This window comes from Quercus lobata, chromosome 2 (assembly GCF_001633185.2).
Source record: "Quercus lobata isolate SW786 chromosome 2, ValleyOak3.0 Primary Assembly, whole genome shotgun sequence".
Lineage (NCBI taxonomy): Eukaryota > Viridiplantae > Streptophyta > Magnoliopsida > Fagales > Fagaceae > Quercus > Quercus lobata.
The window spans coordinates 17,662,005-17,687,735 of NC_044905.1; the positions used below are offsets into that span (position 1 = coordinate 17,662,005).

At 33.8% G+C, this 25,731-nt stretch overlaps 2 protein-coding genes across 2 annotated transcripts; one reads left to right on the top strand and one right to left on the bottom strand.

Moving 5' to 3' along the window:
* Positions 1–2,485: 2,485 nt before the first annotated feature.
* On the bottom strand, positions 2,486–11,060 carry LOC115974784 (transcription initiation factor TFIID subunit 10-like). The gene is made up of 6 exons (XM_031095301.1): positions 10,903–11,060; positions 10,701–10,765; positions 9,203–9,265; positions 8,592–8,649; positions 8,460–8,510; positions 2,486–2,727 (listed from the first exon to the last, which is right to left on the bottom strand). The coding sequence occupies exons 1-6, from the start codon at positions 10,996–10,998 to the stop codon at positions 2,647–2,649; spliced, it is 414 nt and encodes a 137-aa protein (XP_030951161.1). The 5' UTR covers positions 10,999–11,060; the 3' UTR covers positions 2,486–2,646.
* A 2,658-nt stretch (positions 11,061–13,718) lies between these two features.
* LOC115974785 (uncharacterized protein At1g32220, chloroplastic-like) lies at positions 13,719–25,124 on the top strand. Its single transcript, XM_031095302.1, has 10 exons — positions 13,719–14,064; positions 15,567–15,702; positions 15,810–15,898; positions 16,619–16,674; positions 16,761–16,816; positions 19,216–19,309; positions 21,592–21,671; positions 22,688–22,730; positions 23,043–23,134; positions 24,662–25,124. The coding sequence occupies exons 1-10, from the start codon at positions 14,009–14,011 to the stop codon at positions 24,839–24,841; spliced, it is 882 nt and encodes a 293-aa protein (XP_030951162.1). The 5' UTR covers positions 13,719–14,008; the 3' UTR covers positions 24,842–25,124.
* Positions 25,125–25,731: the final 607 nt, after the last annotated feature.

The following is a 25,731-nucleotide window of genomic DNA, read 5'->3' on the forward strand; positions in this document are numbered from 1 at the left end:
ACATTTGCGCTATACCTCAAAAGGACTAGTCAGAATTGAGGCTCCTTGTAGTTGTTAATAAAGCTCAAATCTACCTAGTAAATACCCGATGTGGGACTCATCACACACCCACATACATCATACAATCAATCAAATTGGGGTATCACAATCTCCCCCACTTAAATCCCTAATGTCCTCGTTAGGGCCCACTTTGTGGGGTAGTGTCTCTGAGCCCACACGGGATTATCGGGTCAACTCTGATACCATATATAACGATCCAAGGAAAAGCGCTAGCCACATCTACGCTATACCTCAAAAGGATTAGTCACAATTGAGGCTCCTTGTAATTGTTAATAAAATCCAGATCTACCCAATAAATACCCGATGTAAGACTCATCACACACCCACACACACATCACACAATCAATCAAACTGGGGTATCACATTGTATTTGGTTCTTGTTGCCAATGAGATGATACTTTGTACTTGCCGAGTTCATAGGGGTGTTTGAGTCCTCATAAGAAGCAATGACCTCTACTTCCGATTGCAATACTGGATTTTCTTTTGCTTGAGCAATTCTTCAGCGATGATTTGCACTAGTGTGTAAAGACAATTCATAGGTGTTTTGCCCCCATTTTTTTGTTCATTTAACTATTTTAGCAATTAAATCATACAAAATCAACCCATGCATTAATAAGGAAACATCTTATTCTTAATATGTCAAATCTAATATATTATGAAAAAGTTAAAAGAAAAAATTATGACTTTACTTAATTATTATTCTCTAACCTAATCAGAGTCATACATGATAACCATTCATTAAAAGTATTAAAGAAATCAAATCAAACAATCAAAGCATGGATTCGACCTTTTCTAGGTCAAGCTGCATATGCATAGGGAATGCTTTGTATGCTAGTTTTACAGAGACCATTTCAAAATTCCTTTACATTCATTCCAATTCACATTTCATGTTTAACTTATTCGTTTGATTCATTATTCAAAACAAAGTAAGACACAACATATCAAAATTAAATAAATCAAATCCAATATTCCTAATTAATTAGCAAACAAATAAAAAAAATCAGCTCATGCATTAGTAAGAAAACATCTTATTCTAAATATGTTAAATCTAATTTATTATGTCAAAGTCAAAGAGAAAACTATGGCAATTAATTATTATTTTCTAACTTAATCAGAGTCAAACATGAAAAGTATCAAAGAAATCAAATCAAAAAAATTAAAAACATAGATTTTGCTTTTCCTGAGTCAAGCTGTGCACGCGTGCGCATGGAGAAAGTTGCGTACACAGGTTTTTGGGTATGCATACATACCTTTAAGGCTTTAACCATGCGTGCACATTTGGGGACAGAGACACAATTTCAAAATTCCTATACATTCATTCCAATTCACATATCCTTTAACCTATTCTTTTGACTCTTTATGCTATCGTTGGATTGTCACCCTTTTGATATCGATCATTTCTTGAAGGTTCGGGCTGCTGTTGTTTTTCAATTCTTAAGCAAGTCACTTTGATGTTGGTAAGAGCTTCCATACAGCCTTCTTTTGTAGTCTTGAGCTTGTCCCATGTGTATGAGTCATGCATAAGGTTCGGGCTGTTGTTTCTTAATTCTTTAGCAAGTCACTTTGATGTTGGTATGAGCTGGGAAATAGCCTTCATTTGTAGTCTTGAGTTTGTCCCAGATGGATAATGGGCCAACCCTTTTTTTAAATGAGGCTTGGAACCCAATGGTTGGTATAAGATGCACTACAGGTTGGGTGAGGTCACCCATAAGGTTTTGGCCCTTCATCCCTAAATAATACTTTTCATTAAAATTAAAAAGTGAAACAAAATAACAAAGAAAGGAAACACTGAGGCTTGATTGTTACTGTTGTTTAAACAACAATTTTTAGTATTTAAACAATATTACACATATTTTTACATATTTTTTCACTCATACATATTTCCAAAAAAATACAAACGTTACTGTAAACCTCTTACCAAACGGGCCCTAACTATCTTGGCCCTAACTATCTTGCTCCCAACTCCCCAATCAAAAATCAAGGATGGCAGAGATGGGGGATGTTCCCCTCACGGTTACACAAAAGAGCCCACTTAATGACTTTACAATATTGTGAGCAACAAAATTAGCTTCCTTATAAAGGGTTGGTTGGGGTTAGGGTTTAGGAGAAGAAGAGAGAGGTCCACTTTTTGTTAATTAATAATATATATTTTATTTAAAACATAACTAAAATAATTTAGTACACAAGGGATGTTATTACTATATCAGCAATTTGATATACGACATTAATTCTGTTAACTTGAATTTGGACAGGGATCAATTTGCCCAAAAAAAAATTGTGAAGGACTGTATTGCAGAATTCAAGTAATTATAGAACCAAAAGACTTTGTCCCAATAGAATAAATGAAAGACGGAAAAAAAATTATAAAGACAAAGGGGAGGATTTCTAGTTAACATAACTATAAAATTAACACACTTCTTCACAATATAATGCATGAATGAAAAATAGCAGGTACTGGATATTAAACATATCTCCATTGGCTAACATAATGATAAAGATACAGTGAACCTCAGCTTTTCGCAGTATTTTTGAAACCCCTAAATAGGGTAGTATATTTAAACTTCTGGCATAGATCCAATCCAATACTCACTCATCTCTTGAAGCAGGATCCATACCAATTGAAGGGCTATCAGCAAAATACTCTTGGTGCTTCACATTCACGCCATGCTGCTTATTAACAACAACTAAGGGATTAATTACGAAAAAAAGGTAACCAATGGATCAGCTTCTGATTATGATGATGACTAAGATGCTGAAAATAATAGCAAAACCAGTATGCACTTTAAAATCAAGGGAAAGAACTATAGAACATCTAAATCAGCGACAATGGCATCTAAAACAATTCTAAACACCAACAAAGTGACATAACTGGCATTCAATTATTTCTAGTGTCACCTTTAAATAAATGGATCCAAAGCTATTGAAAAATTACATTCCATTTGCCCTAAAATAACTGGAAAAAAAAATGCTTCTATTCATATCGGAGTATATAACATAATGATCTTATGTTTGTGTATCTAATGTGGGTTATGCTTCCATGGGTGTTTACCCACAACACTGCCCCAATAAAATGTGTCCATTGTCATATAAAATCTGTCAGCTGACAGTAGTATAGGTTCTAAGAAAAATAAAATGTTTTACTGAATGCATGGTTACTGAGAAATGACAGGATATGATAGTGAATCAACAAGGTGAAGCATTATACTGGTCACAGAACAGTTCCATAGGATATAGTTTACAAAAGAATAGATGGACCCATGTCAGACCTTGCTGTAATGGCAAATATTCTCTTTACCCAATCCAAGAGTCACAGGTTTGAGTCCGAAAATCAACCTCTCCAAAGTTGAGAGTCAGTCTACTTACCAATCGCCTCTCTCAAAACCCCAAAATCAGGAAACTTGTTCAATACTTCCTTTTTATAGATGGACGCATGTAATGTCTCATCAAAGTCTATATCAAATGGTTACTTTAATTTACTGTGTATACACAGTTTTACGAGAAAAACTCTACTTTGCCTGAAACATATCCAAAAAATATACCTATCCTCCCCACAAAAAATCTATGGCGAGCTGCTAAGAGTCTTTTTCCCTTCAATTGTTCCTACCTCCAAACTGCCTCTCATCCATGAGTGAATTTGATGTGGGAAGCTCAAAAACAGTTTTATTTAAGAAGTCAATTGTAATTTTTTTTTCTATTAGCCTGTTTGAATTTATTTAGGTCTTATTGATGCAGCGTGGGCGTGTAGAAGTAGAATCTGTAACACACAATTACTACAACTCTTCCACAAAACCTAAGTTCTATAAGAACACTAGGCTAGTAGGCAAAATAATAGAGAAAACCTCTCTAGCAAACTTTTATTAATAAACGCACAATAATAATAATCAACCTCTCTATAAAGAGTATTTATAGGAATAGAATTTCTCCTACTCCTTTTAGGAAAAGAAATAATAAACCTATTTCTACTTGAGAAAGGAAAAACAATGTAATTAGGAAAAGAAAAAACAATTAAAATCCTAATTCAACTAGAAAAAGGATTTTAATTGAACTTGTAAATGCAAATAAATCCTAATTCCACCAGGAAAGAAAAAACAACATAAAATATTAAAATATTTTATTCTTCCTTAACCAATCTGCATCACTTATTAGTTAATAACATTAATAGCATTTTTATTTAATTTTCTAGTGTCAATTGTATTTTTTGTAATTCAATAATTGAGATTTCCGAAGTAAATTAGAATTAGGGTAAATTATAGTAGTGTTTAATTTGCTAGATTAATAAAATTTCCGCTGAAGTTTTTTCAATGGTTTGATATTGATTCCTATCAACTCTAGGTTTTGATTCCTAAGTTTGTTTCCTCACTTGGTGTTGATTCCAAGCTGATTCCAAACGAACTTAGGTATTGATTTCTTGGATATTTTATTTTTATGTTCTTCAATTTTGATGTGGCATTAATTTTGATTTGTGCCATGTCAAATTTTGGTATCATGACCAAAATAAATCCATCAACCACGCCTCTCCGAAACCAATAGCTCCACAATCTGTAAATGGGCATTAGATGTTTGTGACTGACGATCAACCCAGGAATGGTTGATGAATTGATGGACATCAATAGTGATGGAAGTTTTAGGGATGTTGCAACGAACTTGTGGGTTTCTATCGCGATTTGGCAATGATGTATTGGGATTTGCAAAAATTGAGCCCAACTGATAGGGAACACAAGCTGATTTGAGGAACAAGGGCAGACCTTGAAGAAGAAGTTTAGAGTTCCTAGACCTAAGTGCCAGACAGCACAGAGGCCTAGGATTGACAATCCTTGCTCAGTTCTCTCTGTTTTTAAGTGGTGGTTCTCTATCACTTCCATGCACATGATTTAGGCTTGGGATGACAATTTTTTTTTTTTTTTTTTTTGATCGGTAGGCTTGGGATGACAATTAAGATCTCAGATTGTAGAGATTCCAGGAGTACACATGGTTAGCTTGAGTTGGTTAGTTGTTAGTAAAAAAGGATAGAGTAGGTAGTTACAATTCCTAGCATGCTAATCACATTTATCACATGTTAATAAATGATCATAGGGAATAATAGAACCAATAAGATGAGGTAACGTGGGCCAATAGGATTAGCTCTATGGTTCTATAAATGATCAAATTGCAATCACACTTCCAATTCATTGAATGAAATTACCAATTTGTTGCTTAAACTTATTTGCCTTGCATTGGAGGAAGAGACTCCCTTAGAGGCCTCCTCAATAGGAGAAAGTGGCTCTCTCAAAGAAATCACAACACATTCAATGTCTCAACTCATACATTCATTCAAACCAAGTCAACCATCAATCTTCTGCTTTCCATTCCAAAATGCTATTGCATTACCATCAATCCCTAAGTCATTTTCCTTCAAGACCCCATCCCAAATCACATCCACACTTTCTGCCCTAGCCTTGGCTGACCCTCCCATGTTCTAAATCCCTCGTCCAAGTCCTCCAAACTGTCAACTACTCACATCCACACTTCCGCATTCAACCATAAACCAAACCCAAGATCCAAGAAACTCTAATCCCTCATTGTTCCCATTCAAGATTCTACTAGGATTTCTGAAAGAACACTCAAACCATAATTGTGTTCCTAACACCATTAATGTGAGGAAGACCCAAAATTGATGATGGTCGCTAGCGGTTGACAACTCAGCAATTGGGTGCTGTTTGGCTTGACAACCACTTTAACTTTAGATTAATCAGCTACCTAAGCCTTAAAGGATCTTAGTTCACTCCATAATTGCCTACTAATATCCCATTATTTGAACATTTCACAAAGGAAGCATAAAAAGAATCACTATTAATTTCCACTACACAATGCATCACCTATTCAGGCTTCTGCAGCAAAGAAACATTTAGATATCTTTATCCCAGCATATTCAAATTCTTCCCAAATAAAGATTCTCATAATTATTTAGAAGACCCCATCCAGATACCATACGTTCCTTTATTTTCTTGACCCTCAAAGCACTCTCCATTACTGCATCTTAACCTGAGTCTCCACAAGGCACACCAATGCTATCTCATAGCCTTAACCTCCTTTTACTTCAAGGAGTCATTTAAACACTTATGTTCCAAATGATAACATTCATGCTTACTTATAAATAAATATATAAATAAATTGATAAAATTCATGCTAAAATAATGGGAGGTCATTTAAAACCAATCCCTCCACTTGAGGTCACACTCAAGCTAGTGACCAATTGATTACCTGTCTTGCTTCACATTCGATTTTTTTTTTTTTTTTTTCACTCCTTTGGCCAATGCATTTGTTATAAGCTATTGCAATGTATCAGTACCTATGAAAATATTCATTTGGACCATATCTATGGTTTTTTTCCATGTCATCAAATACCTTACTTTTACTTTTGATAAGTAACTGAAAATTTATATTCAAAAGAAAAAAAAAGAGAAACATCTGAACCTATGTAGGCTGGAAGTATACAGGGATTGCTAAAAATATTATTAAAAGTACAAAAATGACAAATCCAAAAAAAATTTTGATAAGTAACAAATCCAAAACTTTCATCATATTTTTAAAGCAACCATTTAATCATACATACCATGTAATAACAAAAAATTTTAACTCCAATGGGGATCACTCTGTCCCTTCGAACATGCAATTGTTGCATCCTCTCCAAATAGTAGACATATTGCATAAAGGAATACAATGGCGACAACAACAACAAAGTCTTAGTCCCAAATTTTTTGGGGTTGGCTATGGATCCTCAACAGATTAGTTAGGGTCATCCACATGAATTCTTTTCCTCCATTCTATTCTATCTGAAGTTATGCTCTCTATTACTTCCCTAATTGACATGTCCTTTTTCATTCCTTCTAATAATGTTATTTTCGGCCTTCCTCTTCCTCTCTCTCTATCTTTTTTCATTCCCACAACTTAGATCAACTCACTCTTTCTTACTAGTTCATTAATCGCTCTCCTCTGAACATGACCAAACCATCTCAAGAGACTTCCTCATCTTTTCATCAATAGGGACTACCCCTATCTTTAAGCGAATTTCCTCATTTTGAATCCTATCTTTCTGTGTATTTCCACTTATTCATCTTAACATTTTAATTTCAGCTACACTCATTTTATGGATATGTTACGTCTTAACAGCCCAACATTCGGTACCATAGAGCATCGTTGGCCATATAGCAATCTTATAAAATTAACCATTTAAATTAATAGGTATTTTACAGTCACACACTACTTGTGATGTGCTTCTTCACTTTATCCACCCTGCTCATTTAAGCTACACTCATTTTATGGATACATTATGTCTTAACAGCCCAACATTTGGTACCATAGAGCATAGTTGGCCATATAGCAATCTTATAAAATTTACCATTTAACTTAATAGGTATTTTACAGTCACACATTACTTGTGATGTGTTTCTCCACGTCATCTACCCTGTTCCTATCCTCTTAATATTGGAAGAATTTAGGAGATCAAAAGGAGTGAAGGATTTCAACTCCCAATCATGAAAGGATCAAATAAACATAATAGTCCAATGAACATCCCCATCATGGCAGAAGATGTAATCCGCTAGAAAGGCTTACACCGTGTGATTCATTAAGCACCCCTTCAAAGGCTCTTGGCATATTCAGATACAAATTTCTTAAAACACATATGATGATATGAACATGCCTTATACTTTAGTGGCCATTTGGCTGGTCTAATCTTAATGGGCTTCCACAAGATGCCCAACAAAAAGGGACTCCCAAGAAAAAAGGCCGAAAGTATGAATTTGTTCTATCCTTAAAAGTACTCCTAGATTTCAGCTAATCTTTTACCCAAAATTCCTATTCAAGATTTCACACAATCCTATGACCTGGAAAGCAATCCTACAACAGTCCCACCAGAAAGTGAATTTTTATCCCATCCAAATTGTTTATTCTTTCAGATCATAAGATCATACAATCCTAGGCTCAACTTCAAGTTTTTTCCCTCCTACTACTTTACATCTATTTATTTGAAATCCTATTCTCCATGGTCCTCTCTGTTCAAGTGTCTTATTTTCTTTTATAGTGTTATATCAAAAAAAAATTACCAAATATGGATATTGCATTTTTTCACCTATGGTTGGTGTAAGACATACTAAATAATCATTTTTTTTTTTTTATAAGTAAATGTTAACAGTCTAATGTCTACCAAATATATGCTGCTCAATTAACATATTTAAGCCAATATTTATCCCAGTAGTTGTATATATAAAATAATCATATAGCTGCATATTTGTGTATCTTTTCACAAATCTCCAAAGTTCATGTTAAATTCAACTTGAAATTTAAAAAGTTAGCATCCAAAGTTACAATTAAGCTACATCAATCCAAAACACTTGTTATAAAAACACTTTAACACTTACCTCATGCAGTGCCCTTGAGAGGTCCTCCATCGTCAATACAAGGCGCTTATCCTATTCCCAGAAAAGCCTTAGACTAGCCAGAAATAATCATGATATAAAAACAAATGTACAGAAAGAGTGAATGTGGAGCACCTTTTGCTGCTTATCCCTTTTGTCCCTAACTACAGTAGCCTGTCTTGCCTTGCATTGCCTATATTACATATCATGTGAAGTTAACAATTAATAACTAAGTAGAAAAGCAACTACTAAGGGGTGCAATTTTGAGTTGATAGTATAGAGGATGACCCATAAATACTCCATGAAAAAATCTTAGAATCAATTGACAACAGGGTTGGATCCAAACTAACCCAAAAAATACACAGATTCAAAACCCAGGTACAATGCCTCTATGCCTAGGGCCCTAGACGAACCCATAAAAGGTCTAAGTTTGCACTTTGAAGTAGCTTGATTGAGGTATAAGAAGCCAAACGCACAGAAAATAATTGCTGAAAGCATCTAATGTAGCCCCACATCCCTACATGTCCAAAATAACTGGTTATATATATGCATATATATGTCAAGTACAAAGACTTCACCAACTTCTACTCCCACCGCTACACCTCTCCTTCAAAACCTAAACATGCATTGCAGTTTAAATTCCTAGATCATAGAAAAGAATTGTATATTATGTTTGCATGTGTATATTGATGTATTTGCATGTATACGTGTGTGTGATGAAATAGCATTAGTGTTAAGTAGCATACTGAAGAGCATCACTTGCAACCTCAGCTATAAACTTTTGCGTAGCAACGGCTACCAGCCGAGTTCTGCAAAAATGAAGCCAATAAAATTTAATTAGACAGGATTTAACAGGAAAAGTAAAATTTCAAGAGCATATAACATCAAAGATTTTATTTTTATTTTTTGGACCCACATCCTCCCCATCTATCCACTATTCTAGAAAGAGGAAGTGTCATTTGAGACAGAGATCATGAGATATAGAATATCTGATATCTTTTCTTTTCTTTTCTTTTTCCTCTTTTAAGAAGATTTAAACTTTTTTTATCAATAATTTACTCTTGCACAGTGTGGGTCTCAATCCACAACCTCACCCTCCACCTCACTCTTACAAAGGGAGAATATGCCATTTGAGCTAAAGCCCATTCATGAAAGAAGACTTGAACTAAAGGCCTAGCTGAATCCAAACCCATTCAAGTTCTCAACCTAAGATATGGCTCAAGGGCTTAAACATCCAATTTCATAAATAAATAAATAAAAACAAAACTTGATTATTATCTCTTAAAATATCCAGCTCAAAGGGAAATGTTTTAAACTCTGAATACATTGACAATAAACAATGAAAATAGTCAACCACATCACAAACATAAGCTTTTAACTATCAATTGATTGATGATTGTGAATAATAACAGACAAAATCATCAAGATATCCTAATTATTCTACAGAAATTTGAACCAATAACTTCAATCAAACACTTGTAGCTATATGATAGTGAGAAATAGGAGAAAAACAACTCAAAAGACTAGCACAAAAGGAAAAGAGCACGGGCATAAAGAGATTGTCCCTTCTGCGTAACATAATTTGCAGACCTTCATAAATTTCCCTTTGCTAAATTACATCCACTACAACTGTAAAAGAGAATCTGGCTTTCCCTGTGCTAACTAGACTACTTAGATTTTATGATCACGCAGACTCTCGGTGATCAAATTAACCTTTGGCAGGACATCCCTACCACAAAAACAACTATGTGAACAAGAAGTTGACTGACACCTACATGATCTTCCTTTTTCTTATTAAATCTACCTCCCAACGACGACGCAAACTGGTTTTTTTAAGACAACAATGTGAAAGTCAACTAATACTCTACCATGCTTTCATTTGACTACAATCTTTTCTAAAGAAATAATAACAATCCGTTAGCAAAACATATGCATTTCCAAACAATGAACATGTGTGTGTGAAAATTTATATATAGTTTCTAAAGTGATAATCTCCAAAGGATAGCCTTTGCCACAAATAAGTTCCATAAAATTAAGAAAATAAATAAACCCATCAAATTTTGAATTAAGCACTGCAATACCCATTTTATAAATTCAAAAGAAAATCACCGACCACATATTATCAAATCCTAAAAAACAGAAAGAACAACATAAAATAAATTTCTTAAAATTTATTTTTATTTTCAGTTCATCGACACTATTTGAAAATGTAACATTAAAAGAAGATGAATAGAAAGTACCTACAGTCGAAGATCGGGAGATTGAAAGCCGGTCTTAGCTAAGAAATGCTCCACCAACTCATCTGGTATCTGAAAGTGAAATTCCATTCGGTAAAAAACAGTTCAAGTAATATCAATATGAAGCTGAAAACGGTTTAGATTGGGATTTTTTTCCCAGGAGAAAAGAGAAAGGGCAGTATTATTTTTTAAAATAAAAGGAGTGTTACAGTGGGAGTGTAATCCATTAAGGATGCGAGGAAATCTGAGAGCGCAGCGTCATCGTCGTGCCCACCATCGCTTGATTGTTGCTTATTATGGTTCATCCTCTCCCTCTCCCTCGCTGGAGCTGTGTTTGTGATTTGCGAATCGTTGAGTGGAATTATATATTCCTGATTTTGCCCTCCGTGGACTTTGTATTATACAAAGACTAAACGAGTGCCACAATTTTTTAAGCAACTTCTCTTAAAATAAAATAAATTTTTGTTCTATCAAAAATAAATAAATAAATAAATACTGAAAATTTTTGTCCCATAAAAAAATAAATAAATTTTTGCCGCAACTTTGCCAAAACTTGTCCACAACCAAATGACTAGTGTGTAAGTTATGGCGTTGCGGATCTATATACACTCACAATTTTTACTCCACCACTTACAACATGAGTAATTTGTAATTTTGTATCAAATATTATGGTCCTAGCATTTTTGTTGTATAAATTACATTCGCTTTAACCTTTGAGAGACCCACCTTGGGTGGTTTTATTTATTTTATTTTTCACAGAATTGATATTTGATTTTCAAGCACAAATTCGTTAAAAAACATCATTTCAAACTATTAAATCATGGAGTGTCATTTGAAACTTGATTTTTACAAATTCAAATTTTATGAAGAAAAAACCTAATTCAAGATGATTTTAAGTTTCTAGTTGTTTTTTTTAAGGAACTTGAGTCTAAAATATTTGAGTTCCAAATGAATTTAGATACCTAAATAGTTTTGAATAATGCTCTCTAGCAAAATTCTTCTTGAAAATCAAATAAATAGGAAAAAAAAAGGTCTAACTATAAGAGAAGTACTATACACCACCGCACCTTTTAGACAAGTTGGCACCTCCAATTCACAAAGTGTGCTTGGGATTAAGGGTTTGAGTAGATGGTTATAGCTAAGTCGATAGGAGGCACTTGACCACATAGCAACTAATAAATAATCTTCAAATTAATATAAGCAATTGACAATATTGTGTAAGTTGTAAGTAAATCCCAAACTAGTGGCATATGTCATAGGGATTAGGATCTGATGCAATAGTCGTAGCTATTGCACTATGCAATTCCTCTCACATCATTTTCACTTTTTCAAAATTATTAACTTTTTTTTTTTAACTCTCAACTTTTTTACTTTTTTAACTTCCTTGATCTAATGGTTAATATCAAAAATTAACTTTTTTTACTTTTAATTTGAACTGTTGAGAAGGTATTGTATGGTGCAATAGTCCTAGCTATTATGCCAAGCCTTAATCCTATGTCATAGACATGTGTCCCTGGTTTAAGAAGTCATTTAGCAATAGAATGGTCGCGTGATGTTTCATTCTTAATTTTCTATGAAACTTGTCATTAAGTCCTAGACACTACCTTGTGATTTTAAATCTCTATAACTATAGGATATTCATGCCACAATTATATGTTTGAATTATGATACTATCACCTCATCTTAGAGATAGGTTCTACACTTGTGAGGCTATCCCTTTATGTGAGAGGATGTTGCATACAATTATTATACAAAGTAATAAATCCCCATCTCATGTTTTAAGTATGTCATGTTGAGTTTTATTCCCTCTGTCATGCCTTCTCTCCGATGACGCACTTGTATTTACATGGTAACCCTACTTGAAAATTACACATATTAATAACCCCAATCAAATTAGTTCTTCAAGCTTTGCCTTTTTATGTTTTTCATGCTTTTAAGGGGACAAAATCTATATATAGACGCTTTGACTCTATCATCTAGATTTGGAGGGGGAGACTGGAGAGCGACAGAATGGTAGAAAATTGCACCTAGTTAGATGAAAAATTTTATAGCTTCCAAAAATTAGAGAACCTTAGTTTAAGAAAAACAACGTGGCTAAACAAAGTCTTGTTATTCTCTCAAAAAAAAAAAAAAAAAAAGCCATACCTGTTAAGCAATGTCTTTTATTTTTATTTTTTAATAATTCAATAATTACAACAATGAAATAGAGGAATTTAACCCTTATTTTTCTAATGAATGAAAACAAGTTGTGATACTAAACTACATAACTCTTAGCCTTGTTAACCAACTTCTAAGATTGCTTAATTCACCTAATTTTCTAATTTTTTGAGTACTTAGAGAAAAATACCATCTAAACATAACTTCTAGATTTTTACCACTCTCCCACACGTGAGGTAGAGAATTAAAATATGGGTTAACATTCAACATTTTTTTAATTGTTACAATTTTGTGGACACTATGGAAACCAATATATTCTTAAATTTAAATAAAATGTGATGACGTACAAACTTGAGAATTTACAGAAATCCTTTTAGAATTCAAATCCAAATAATATAAGATTGTGTTTATTATTATTATTTTTTAAAGTAGCTTATAACCTCATGTATATGCATAGATATACTTAAACAATATACATTAATATGCATAGTATAATTCTTACATATATAACTTAAATATTATTAATAGTCATTCTTATATATATTTTTTAACTCTTTAAAAAGTCATGTAAAAATATTATTAGGTATAAAATGTAAATTGTCAATTTAAAAAAAATTATGTTAATTAATTCTAAATTCTTTAGTTTTTATATACAATAACTCACTTGAATGAAGTAAAACTCTCGTTAAAAATAAATAATTTAAAACACAACACAAAATTAGACTTCAATTATAGAACCTAACTGAATTTTCTTTTTAAGTTTTAGCTATTAATATAAGATGCATAGATGGTGATGATTTATTTGGGGTCCTAAGCCCAGCTACATGGCAAAACCTAGTCGGCCCAAAACACCATAGACAGAGTTTTCCGCTACAAAGCCTACAATAGTTTCTCTAGGCTTACGTTGAGCCACATGTGCTACCTTACCTGTCAGCAGTACCACCCGCCATGTGTCTCTCTGAACCAAACTGTTCTTCATCTTCGTGAACCCGCTTGCCTCAGTCTCCATTCACTACTTGTGCCTCAAGGCAATCTTTGATTCCCACTTCTGCTTCAGTGAAGAAAAAACCAAACACAGAGAGAGAGAGAGAGAGAGAGAGAGAGAGAATTTCATAGCTAATATCAACTTTAGAAAGAAAAAAAAAGGGGCAATATCAAATGAGGTCAGTTATTTCTCGGTTGATCTTTTCAAAACAATCGATTCCCAGACTCAAGTAAGTCTCTCTTTTCTGTAACAATTTTACATTTTGACCCAAATACTACTTGGGTTTTTAATACTAATTATGGGGTTTTTATGGCAACATTTTTCTGTATTGTATGAGTTTATGTATGTGCTGTAATTTTTTTTTTTTTTGTCTGATATATGACATGGGTTCGACTGCATTGATGAATTTGGATATAAAAGTAACTGGGTCTGTGAAATTTCTGGGTTTCATTTGCTTCTAATTTTTTAGTAATTAAAGTTTGTAGGATATTGCTGTGAAACTAAAGTTTTTGAAAAATATGTGAAACCGGGTTGTCTAGAAACTGTTACATGTAGTACGTGTTTAACTCACTTTTTTTGTTTTTTTGTATGCGTTATTGAATTTCATTTGATTATTTTAATTGTGGTTTTTTTTTAATATATAAAAAAAAATATATATATATAAGTTTTTGTTTTGTTAATGATTCTTATTAATGAGTGTACACTCAACGCTGGAATGACTGAATCTCTAATTTGGTGATTTTTTTTAATTTTTTATAATTCGATAGTTGGGGGATTTGAAACTTAGATGTTTACATTGTAAACACCAAAAGATGTCAGTTGAACTATAAGGCTATTGGCAATGATTTGGAGATAAATTGATTTTGCAGCCTAACAATGCCAATGTGATCAAGATATTTGGAGGGAAGAGGAAGGGGAGCAACGGGGGCTTTTATTTAGTTTTAGCTTTTGTGACTTTACTTGTCAAAATACAGCCATAGCTGGACACCTATTGGTTTGGGTCTGTTTAATGTTAATGACATTTAAAGTTTATGATATAAATAGGCTTACAGGTGAAAAAAAGTAGAAGAAGTGATTGGTATGGTTCATTCAAAATATTTGTTGACAGATCCTTTTATTTTCTGGTGGAATCAAGGGTTTTGCCTAGGTAGAACAATATCCAACCTTTTCTTATTTTTGTGCTGCATCATAGTGCTACTGATCCTTATAATATCCAAACTATATTTGCCAATATGGGAAACTCAAATTGTGCAAATGTCTGTTAATTATAGGTGAGCCCATTTTGAATGTGGATGTCATTGTTAGCTCCGTAGTTGTTATTTTTATTTTTTATTCCACTTGGTGTTTGTATTATCAGCTGCTTCACCTTTTTATACCTCTGTTAATGAAGCTTAGCTTATGCCACTGGGCATGTCAAATATTTTAGGTCTTGCATTTTATGTAGCTTTCAAGTACTACTTTTGAAATGTTAGTGTTATTATAACAAACGTTTTGTAAAGCTATGTTACTTCAACAAATATTGCTCATGTTGTAATGAGTTGCACTTTTTTTAATCTCTTTTGACATCATTGGCTGGGCTATTAGGTCAAGTGACTTTAGTTGCTTTTGTTCTATAACATAATAGTGGATTTGTATCTTATGTTCAATTGAGATAGCAGGTTGACTATATGGTTCACTCATGCTTACTATGATGTTAATTTTTTTTTTATATTCTCATTCCAATTAATATAGTACAATGGCTGTATCCGGAAATGGGAGATATATGACAACAGATTCTACCAAGGTTGATGAACCATTCAAGGTTGACAAAGAGTCCAAAGTTGAGGAAGCAGAGACGGTAGATGTTCCCCCACCTCCAACACAGAAGGTATTACACTGTGAGGATGCAGATTACTATGAATTTTGTAATCCATTAATCATGTTGTATGGATTCTTGTGCTCTCTTGACTTTGCCTTGAATGAAATTTGATTCAGTTACTTGTGTTGGGTGGAAGTGGATTTGTTGGATCACATGTTTGTAGAGAAGCTTTAGATCGGGGATTGACTGTTGCTAGCCTCAGCAGGTACAGAACTCTTAATATTTTCATAAATATTTTTTGTCTCTGTTGCCAGTGGTTCTTATCTAGGTGGATGCAACTTAATGTGCCTGCTGATGCTAAAGACATTTTGGATATGACTGGCCTGTTGGTATATTAACTTGAATGGCATTTTAATGCATAAAATGCAGTATAATCTATTTTCATTGTATATGAACTTGGATTAGTAGAAGTCCAAGGATGGTCTGATGGCGAGAAAGTTATGCATAATTTTATTTGGAAAATCAAAGTATTGATATTTGTATACATTGCTGCAAGTACCAGAAATGATATAATTTTGTGCATCTTGCATTTTGTCCTCTTGGTTCTTCTACCTATCACTGCTTGCTTGTGCTACCAGATGCTGCATTTCCCTGATATATGTGCAACTGACTTGATTTACTTGGACCTTTGTTAATGATTTTCAATTTCTTAGAATCAAATGTGTTTGTGTCCGTCAGTCTTCTTAAGCTGACTTATTATCATGAAGCAAATGACTTTTATTTCTTTTTGGATAAGTATAAAGCAAATCAGTTGAGATAGGCATTTATAATGTCTTGTAAACCTGCACATATGATTAAAAAAATGGAAATTTAATTTCAGCAATTTCAGTGAAAATTTTAATAATGCTGTAGAAGCCGTTGTGGGAACTTTCTGGTTCTTTAAAGATTCACCATCTTTTCCTTAATTTTTTCTTCTTCCTTTTAGGTCTGGTAGATCATCTATACGTGATTCTTGGGCTAACCACATTACCTGGCATCAAGGTATGCCTTCTCGAATTGGCCTATTTCTTGATGACTTTATTTTTGGGATTTTGTTAATGCCTCCAAAAAATTCTTCCCATTTCCAGGAAACCTTCTTTTACCTGATACATTGAAGGAAGCTCTTAGTGGGGCGACTGCTGTTGTAAGTTGTTTTGTATCTTTTGATGGAAACTAATTATGGTGACAATGTATTTTTAATTTGGATGGGGGAAATACTTTGACTTGTGTCTCATAAATTTCTTTTTCGGTTCCTTCTCTTTTCTTTCTGTTTTCTTCCTGTTGTGGCTATAGGTGGAGGTGGGGGAGGGAAAGAGAGGGCGGGCGGGGGGGTGAGCTTTTAGTTTTCTTCTTCCTAGTGCTTTGCCACTATTGATTGACAACAGCACTGGTGATTATCAAATCTGTTGACTTGTTGCAATACCAACATAGGTATCATGTGGCAACTTCTGAATATGCTTTAACATTTGGATGTTAAACATAACCCGAATAAAAATGTTCTGTTTTTCTGCTGAAAGTGTCCATGCTGTTTAGAGTAGTATACACTAAAGGAGGTCTTCTTAAGTTCTGGCAAGATGTGGATTGGTCTGTTTAAGTTCATTTTATAGAATGGGTGAAAAACCACATTAATAGGTTTAGTATATTTCTGGGAACCTCGTTTGTGGAGCTTGGACTCTTCATGAAAATTGAGAAAAATATGAGGAGCAATGTAGCAAAAGCAGAAACAGGGAATCAGGGTCCAAAAGGAGTCAGCAAAGGGATAAAGGGAATTGATCCATCAATTATGGAAAGAAAGGGGAGTGTGGGATTTCTGCATCAAGAAATGGTACAGGTCTCATTTTGCCATAATGCAGCTCAAGTTAATATCTCCTCTGAGATTGGAGGGCAGATATTGTGAGCATTCAGGAGACAGAGGGAAATAATAACTCAGGAAATTGTGAGGAGCATTTGGGGAAGCCAATTTGTAAATTAACCCTTTTCAAGTTCATTGGGGGCTTCATGTGTCATTTTGGTATTATAAGACAAAGGGGTTGTAGAAAAACTGGAAGAGGTGGGGGGTGATTTTCAGTTTTTTGTAAATTTAGATGCCTCTGATGGTATTGTGTGGTCTTTCTCAGGAGTGTATGGCCCAATGTAGCTGGGTAAAGACGAAAACTATGTAAAGAACTTGCAGGTGTATACAGCTGGTTCAGAATTCCATGGTGCATAGCATGTGACCATAACACCACTCGCTTCTCTAGTGAACTGGTGGGAGTAGAAAGGGTTTTACATAGCTATGTAAAATTTTCAAGGAAAAATATCCTAAGCTTCTCATGATTGCAAATATAGAGATGCTTGAGTTGCAAATTGTATGGGTTGATCAAATTGAGTTATTCAGTGTTTATCCATCAAATAATTTCAGGATTGGGAAATGGAATCTATGGAGCATGTTTTGGATAATCTCTATTCTACTGAAATTAGATTAGAGGGAGAGGAAAAAATGTTTTTGTATCCCTCAAAGACATACGGTTTCCAGGTTTAAAGTTATTAGAAGATGTTGCAATCAGAGGGTAACTGGTTCTTTCCATGGAAAAGATTATGTAAAGCAAGAGCTTTGCCGGGGTTTGCTTTCTTCACTTGTACCAAAAGCCCTGGGGAGGGTTTTGACAATGTACAATTTGAGTTATGTATTAGTGCTGTGCATGCAAAGCTAATGGTGAATCTATAGATCATTTATTTCTACATTGTCCAATGGCTCATGAGTTATGGACAATGGTTTTATATCTATTTGCACTAGTAAACATGCTAGTGGAGATATTTGGAAAGAGAATTCAGTTGCTTTATGTGGAACATTTGGAGTGAGAAGATTAGACATGCTTTTTACAGAAAAGAGCATTTTGTTGTACGGCGGAAATTTTTGTTCCACATGTCCCTCTATGAGGGGACATCAAATAATTCCGCTTTCACTGTCTCGACTCTTCTATTTCCTAGCTGATATGAACTTTAGCTTGTACTGTTTATTTTTTCTTTATTTTCTCTAGTTGGCTATTCCTTTGTACATTTCACATGAACTAGGGTTGCACCCCCCTTTTGCACTTTTTCAATGAATTTACTTATGGAAAAAATCCTAGATATTTTGTATTGGTGACTCATGTGTGATTTTAATGGGACTGTGGAAATCAATGCAAATAGATGTTTACGAATGGGATAGTGAGAAGAAATCTAGGTTTATACTATAAGTGGATCTAAGCCTCCGCACCTGACCTGAAAAGCCTGAATCTGAGTCTGGATTTTAGTTCAAAACCAAAGTTTTGTATATATTCTAGTCTTCATGATGGTGGATTTGAAGGTTTTTTTTTTTTTTAAATTTTTTTTCTTTCTTCTTTGAAATTGTTTCTGCATTTATATATATTGTGTGTGAAGAAGGGAATGATTGTAAACTCCCCCCTTCTTAAGCTTTCTACCCTTAGCTTTATAGGTTCCACTTTACTGCTAGATTTTGTCGATTCATTTCTGTCTTACAGGGATGTTTGTCTACTTCACTAATTAAAGTTTATGTCCTAGATCTCCTGTGTCGGTGGTTTTGGCTCCAACTCTCACATGTATAAAATTAATGGGACTGCAAACATCAATGCAATAAGAGCTGCTGCAGAACAAGGTATTGATCTTTTTGTTACTATGGACTGCTCAAATGGATTTTCTTAGTAGTTGTTGCCTATAGTATGTGTTAAATCATAGAACCCAATGTCTCCTCTTAATCAATTTAGTGACTATCTTTTTCTAATGCATCCATATCACAAGGTTAAAACAGTTTTTAGATTGGGTTTATTTAACAAATTATGTCAATTTTGTATTGAAGAACAAAACTATAATTTTTGCTACCTTGTGAATTAAGGGTTTTTGGTAGTTTAGTTGAGTTTAGAATTTTTTAGGAGATACCAACAACTAAAAAAATAGTAAAAGTTAGTTTTTTTTGGTTATTAGTATTACCTACTTATGTTTTTAGTTTACTAGTCAATCTAGGAGTTCGAAAACTATTAGTACAAGAAAAAGTCCTTATATATATATATATATATATGGGGTTAGGTTTAAATTACACCTGATGTAACTCTTAGCAATGTTACACCACCCAATAACTTATTATTGAATTACATGTTCTATATGTTCTTAATATGCATGCTAATTTTCATGACGATCAGATATAATTTACCTTTCGATCCATAAACTCAACTTTTATGCATTATTTTAAACTACAAAAATTTGAATTTAAACAATTGATTGATGACATGACTATTGATCTTTGATCACATCGAAATTTTGTAAGTATGGAGAATATACAATGATAATGTAATCTAACAGTGAATTTAACCCATCCATACATATATACATATATATATGGGTTGGGTTCAAGTTACATCCGATGTAACTCTAAGCAATATTAATATTACACCACTTAATAACTTGTTATAGAATTCATATTTTGAAAATCTTACCGTTAAATTACATGTTCTATATATTCTTAACAATCATGCCAATTTTCATATCAATTGGATGTTATTTACTATTTGATCTATAAACTCATCTTTTATACATTATTTTAAACTACAAAAACTTGAATTTAAAAATTTGATTGAGGACATGGCTATTAATCATTGATCACCTTAAAATTTTGCAAGCATGGAGAATATACAAAGATAATGTAATCTAACAGTAGATTTGTCAAAATTTGCATCCAATTAAAAAATATTGAGTGGTGTAACATTGCTTAGAGTTACACCAAGTGTAACTTAAATCCAAGCGTGTATATATATATATATATATATTCTGCTAAATGTACTCAAAGAATAGATGGAGTTGAATGATAAAATCTGGAATGTTTTGAGCAATAAGGCATGTTGGGCTTCATGTACTTTTATCTCCCTTTCTCCTTTCTTTTCTTATTCTCTTTCTTTTGGTTCACGGGTACTGTCATACAGGCCTTAAACACCACAAAATTATCTATTTTACTTCTTCCTTACAACCCCAAATCAAGCCCTTTCTTTTTTACCTATCAAAACCCTATGTACTTTATCTACCAAATAACTATCTGATAACTCATCAAACCACCCTTTAATCACTAACACAACCTGTAACCCTTCCTTCCACAACTCCAAACACTAGATCCACAAATTCTCCTAACCTTAAACCGTTCCTTAGGCTTGCATCAGGTAAGCTTATGGAAGATTATTAGAGGAAGGTGGGATTCTTTCTCTAGACATCTTAAATTCACCATTGGGGATGGAACTTGGGTTAGACTTTGGTTAGACTTATGGTGTGGAGATCACTACCCCAAGCATCATTCCCCTAGTTTATTTAATTTGGCAGTGGATATGAATGTTTCAATTGCCTTGTATTTAGGAAATTCAAATGATAGAGGAAAGTAGTACTGTATTTCTCAATTTAGCAGGCCTTTTCAAGATTGGGAACGGGGATTTGTGGATAACCTTTTTGATTTTTTGTATTCTAATTCCTTACCAATTGAGGCACTGATCGTGTATCTTGCAAGGAAACAAAAAGGCTTGCAAGTAACTTGATTTTGAGACTAATAATAACATTATATATGCCATGCAATTGATTTATTTTATCTATTTTTCTGGTGAAATTTAATGAATCTGAAATAATTTACTTTTTTAATACTTTCAATCAAAAATTTAATTACAAGCTGTTAATTGCCCAAGCTTGAGCTCATACACCTAAATAAGCTAAGCCAAGCCAAGCCCAAGCTTTACTAAATGGTTGGCAAACCCAGCCTGAGCTCTGAGTAATTAAAGCTCAACATGAGCATGTACCACTTAGATATTTCTTTTAACCGAGCTTGAACATTCAAAGCTTGGCTTGTTACAATTCATTTGGATTCTTACTTCTTTTTTTTTGCTGGGTGATTGGCTCTTGATCCTGCAGGTGTGAAAAGATTTGTGTATGTCTCTGCTACTGATTTTGGCGTGGCAAATTACTTACTGCAAGGATATTATGCGGGAAAGGTATTGCAATGATCATATCTGAAAATTAACTCTGGATGGTTTTTTTAATTGTTAAATGGGGGAGGGGGGATTTGAACCTTGGACATCTTCGTTGAAAACACTAGGAGATGTTGGTTGAGCTACAAGGCTCTTGGTAAAATTAATCCAGGATTGCAAGCATTGGAACAATGCCTTATAAAACATTTCTCTCTTTGAAGGCTGTTTTAAATGCCATATTGAAGTCGTACTTGGGTCATCAATTGCACCCTATGATGTGTATGGTTTAGGTTTAATATTGTGTATGATTTAATATTTTTGTTTTTTGTTTTAAAAATTTTCAGGTTTTGATGATTTAAATGTGTGTGGTCATTATTTTCCATTTTATTCAAAAGTGCATTGGATATTGCCTATTTAAGTAATAGTAGGAAAAGAAACCAGATCATTTACTTCAATGCTCTAAGTTGAGAAGTACCAGAAATAATAATGTCAGTAATTAAGGACAACAATTTTTACATTGAAACAAATTCTTTAGTCGATTTTTGTTAACTGCTCTAGCAGACCATAACAATTGGAAATTAACATACAAATTAGGACACGCTAATTATTATTACAACAAATTAGCAAGAGCTCATTGGTTATTTCTGTCCTATTATATGCCTTTCTATTTACATAAGGCTCAGAAGCATTAGCGTAATCTACCAATAAAATGGTGTACTAATGATCAAAGCTACTTTTTTTTGGTCATTCTCTCTATCTCTCTGAGAAAGTATTAGTCCTTTCTTTTCTGTAAAATTTTCAAGTGTAGCTAGTTAGAACCTTAAACATATAAGGGAATACTTGGTAATGACATGAGCTAGATATATTTTTTGATAATCAAGAGAAACTTTTATTGAAACAAGCTGCAAAAACAGCATCGCAGAGAGCAGCAAATCGAAAACTAGCATCATAGAATACAACAAGCTGAGCTAAGTAAAGTTTGTTTAATTTTCAATTTCATCTTATGGAAAATCCTTTGTTGCATCTTTTTTTTAATGTAGAGAGCTGCTGAGACGGAGCTGCTAACCAAATTCCCTTATAGTGGTGAGCTTTCTCATTCTTTCACGGTGACGGGTGTTATATTTTACACCTAATATATATATATATATGTTTGTGTGTGTGTGTGTTTTAATTGGAATTCCTTTGAGACCTACTTGAACTTTTGAACTGACATTGGTCGCTTATATTTGCCAGTTATAATGTAATATTTCAGTTCTACATCCTGAAGTATTTTCTTGAAATATGAAATTATCATCTTGCTGTAGCTGACCAGTGGAGTCTAAGTACTAGTTTAAGATCTCAGTACAATGGGAACTTCTATTTGCATGACAAAGCATGTTATCTGCCCTTTTTCAGGAGTGATTCTGAGGCCTGGGTTTATTTATGGGACTCGCAGTGTTGGGAGCATGAAGATACCTTTAGGTGTAATCGGTTCTCCTTTGGAGATGGTAAACTCACTGTGCATCATATATAATATATTCTTTGTTTTTTCTTATGTTCCCCATCTATGCTGGAACCAAGATGAAAACATGCCTGATTCATATGAGTACCTGGTTCAGCTAGATTTAGCCAAAGAGGGCACCTTTCTTCTGCAATCACATTGTTTTCCACCCGAAATTCCATAATTACTGTTCATTACTCAATCAGTACATGTCTTTCCACTTAACAACTTATATCTTACTTGATAAATTATGATTTGTCTCAAAAGCTTAAGTGGTTAGAAAATGTTGAGTTTAATCATTAAACTAACACTCCTTACATGTGAGCTCAGACTCCCACTTAATAAATGGGGCCCAATATGTGAGATTTTTTATTTTTTAAATTGGGTAGAGGGAGACATGCTTCAAATTTAGGGCCACCTGGTTTGATACTATGATAAATCCAAAAGTTTAAGCTGTTAGAAAATGGTGAATTTAATCATTTAACCAGTATTTTAATAATATTCTTGTTAGTTATGTGTTCCATGCTTTTCTTCACATATGAGGGTAAGGTAGTTTTAAGGTGGTGTTATTTGCCTGGAAACGAGGAAGTACATCCTACCATTGGCATTGCCTGTAATACAAATCTCTCTCTCTCTCTCTCTTGAAGTCAAGTTTGCAGAGTGCTTCCAGACTACTTGTTGGAGGACTCTAGATTTATTTTGGAGGCTTTTAGAGCCTCTATAGGAGGGGGGAGAATAGTTTCTAACAGCTTGAGATGGTTTGTGTCACCTGGAGTGTAGTTAATATTCCAAACTACTGGGAGTTTAAGAAACTCAACTAGAATAGCAACTATATGGAATCAGCTACATGGCTCTTTTGCACCATAATGCGTCTTATAGTAGTATTCTTCATTAATGTGTTGCAAAGGATTTACATGTCCAAACAATCAGTCAATTTTTTCAAGGTTCAATATTCTAGGTAAAAGATCCCTAGACCCTAAGTATCTAATGGGACCCTAAAAAATATAAGCAATTCTGTTTCTTCCAGCATAAATTATTTACATCTTCAACTGTTCGCTGCATAAGACCTTTTTTTGTGTCAAACAATGATCTCATTCTCTGCTATAATACTATAAATTTTTTAATTCAATATAAATGTTGATTATTGAACCTAACGGGCAGTTAAGAATTTTTTAGAAATTTTTTTGAGATATTATGTATCTTTTAAATTTCTACATTGGCTGCTTGGGAAACAACCTAAAATTCATTTAGGTCTGGGTACCAAATCATATCGACATTGGGGACTGGGAAGCCTTAAGCCCAAGTTTGAATGCCAAGCCCCATTTCCAGTAACCCAACATCAAAAAAGGTTCTGTGCTTATTGACAGCATATTCCTCTATTTTAACGATCCAGTAAGGACCTCATAGTGTGATAAAGCTTTTTTGAGAATGCGATTCATGTGGAAACAGTCATAACTATTGTGTTTAAACTTTTTAGTTCAAGAAACCTAATGTCTGGCAGAGTTTTTAACTAAATTATTCTCAAACGTTGCAGGTTCTCCAACATGCAAAACCGATGAGCCAGCTGCCACTCGTTGGGCCTCTGTTCATTTCTCCTGTCAATGTTACCGCAGTGGCGCAAGTTGCTGTTAGAGCAGCCACGGATCCAGTTTTTCCTCCCGGCATCATAGACGTCCCTGGAATACAACGTTATAGCCAACAAAAGTCATCATAAAAACGTCAGTCATTTTTTTTTCTTTTGTTTATCCATATAGAGTTGACTCTAAGCTGTTAAAAAATTGTTGCTGAATGAAAAAAAATGGTTTGTGCTGTTAGTGAGGAATAAAGGTTTGATGATCATTTCATGTTTTGATTTTGATGTAATAACATGCGCTAATTATGCGCATGTGTTTGTCGACCATTGTTACTGATAGAATAATCATTTTGGTGACTGAAAATTGATGACTAACATGCTTTTTCATGTGGGAAATGTACATCAAGGCTTTATCTTCTGTTTTCAAATGTGCATGTGAGATACTGGGCACTTCTCTGTGCATGAGCTGTATGGATCCGCAAACCATAGAAGATAGAACCAACTACCATGAACACCTTTGGTGGTGACTAGGGGTGGCAAATGGGCGGGTTGGGTCATAAATGGGTTGAGTCATAGATGGATTGGGTGTATAATTATCCATTTATCCATTTATGACCCGTTTATATATAAATTAATTATCCATTACCAACCCAACCCATTTAATTAGTAACTCACCCATTTAACCCAATATGACCCAAATACCTCTAAAACTACTTGAATACCCTCTTGACCTCAAAAATACCCATAAATACCTAAAATGATGCAAATACCCCCAAACTTCCAAAATTACCAATATACCCTTGGACATCCAAAATTATCCCAAAAATCTCTAAAATTATCCCAAAATACCCATGACACCTCTAAAATGACCAAAATACCCCTGATATCTCTAAAATCACCAAATATGATTAAAAACTACTAAAATGACCAAAATACCCACTGAAACCCAAAAAAATGATCAAAATACCCCCCAAAACTCAAAAATGACCAAAATACCCTTGAAACCTAAAAATTACCAAAATACCCTCCAA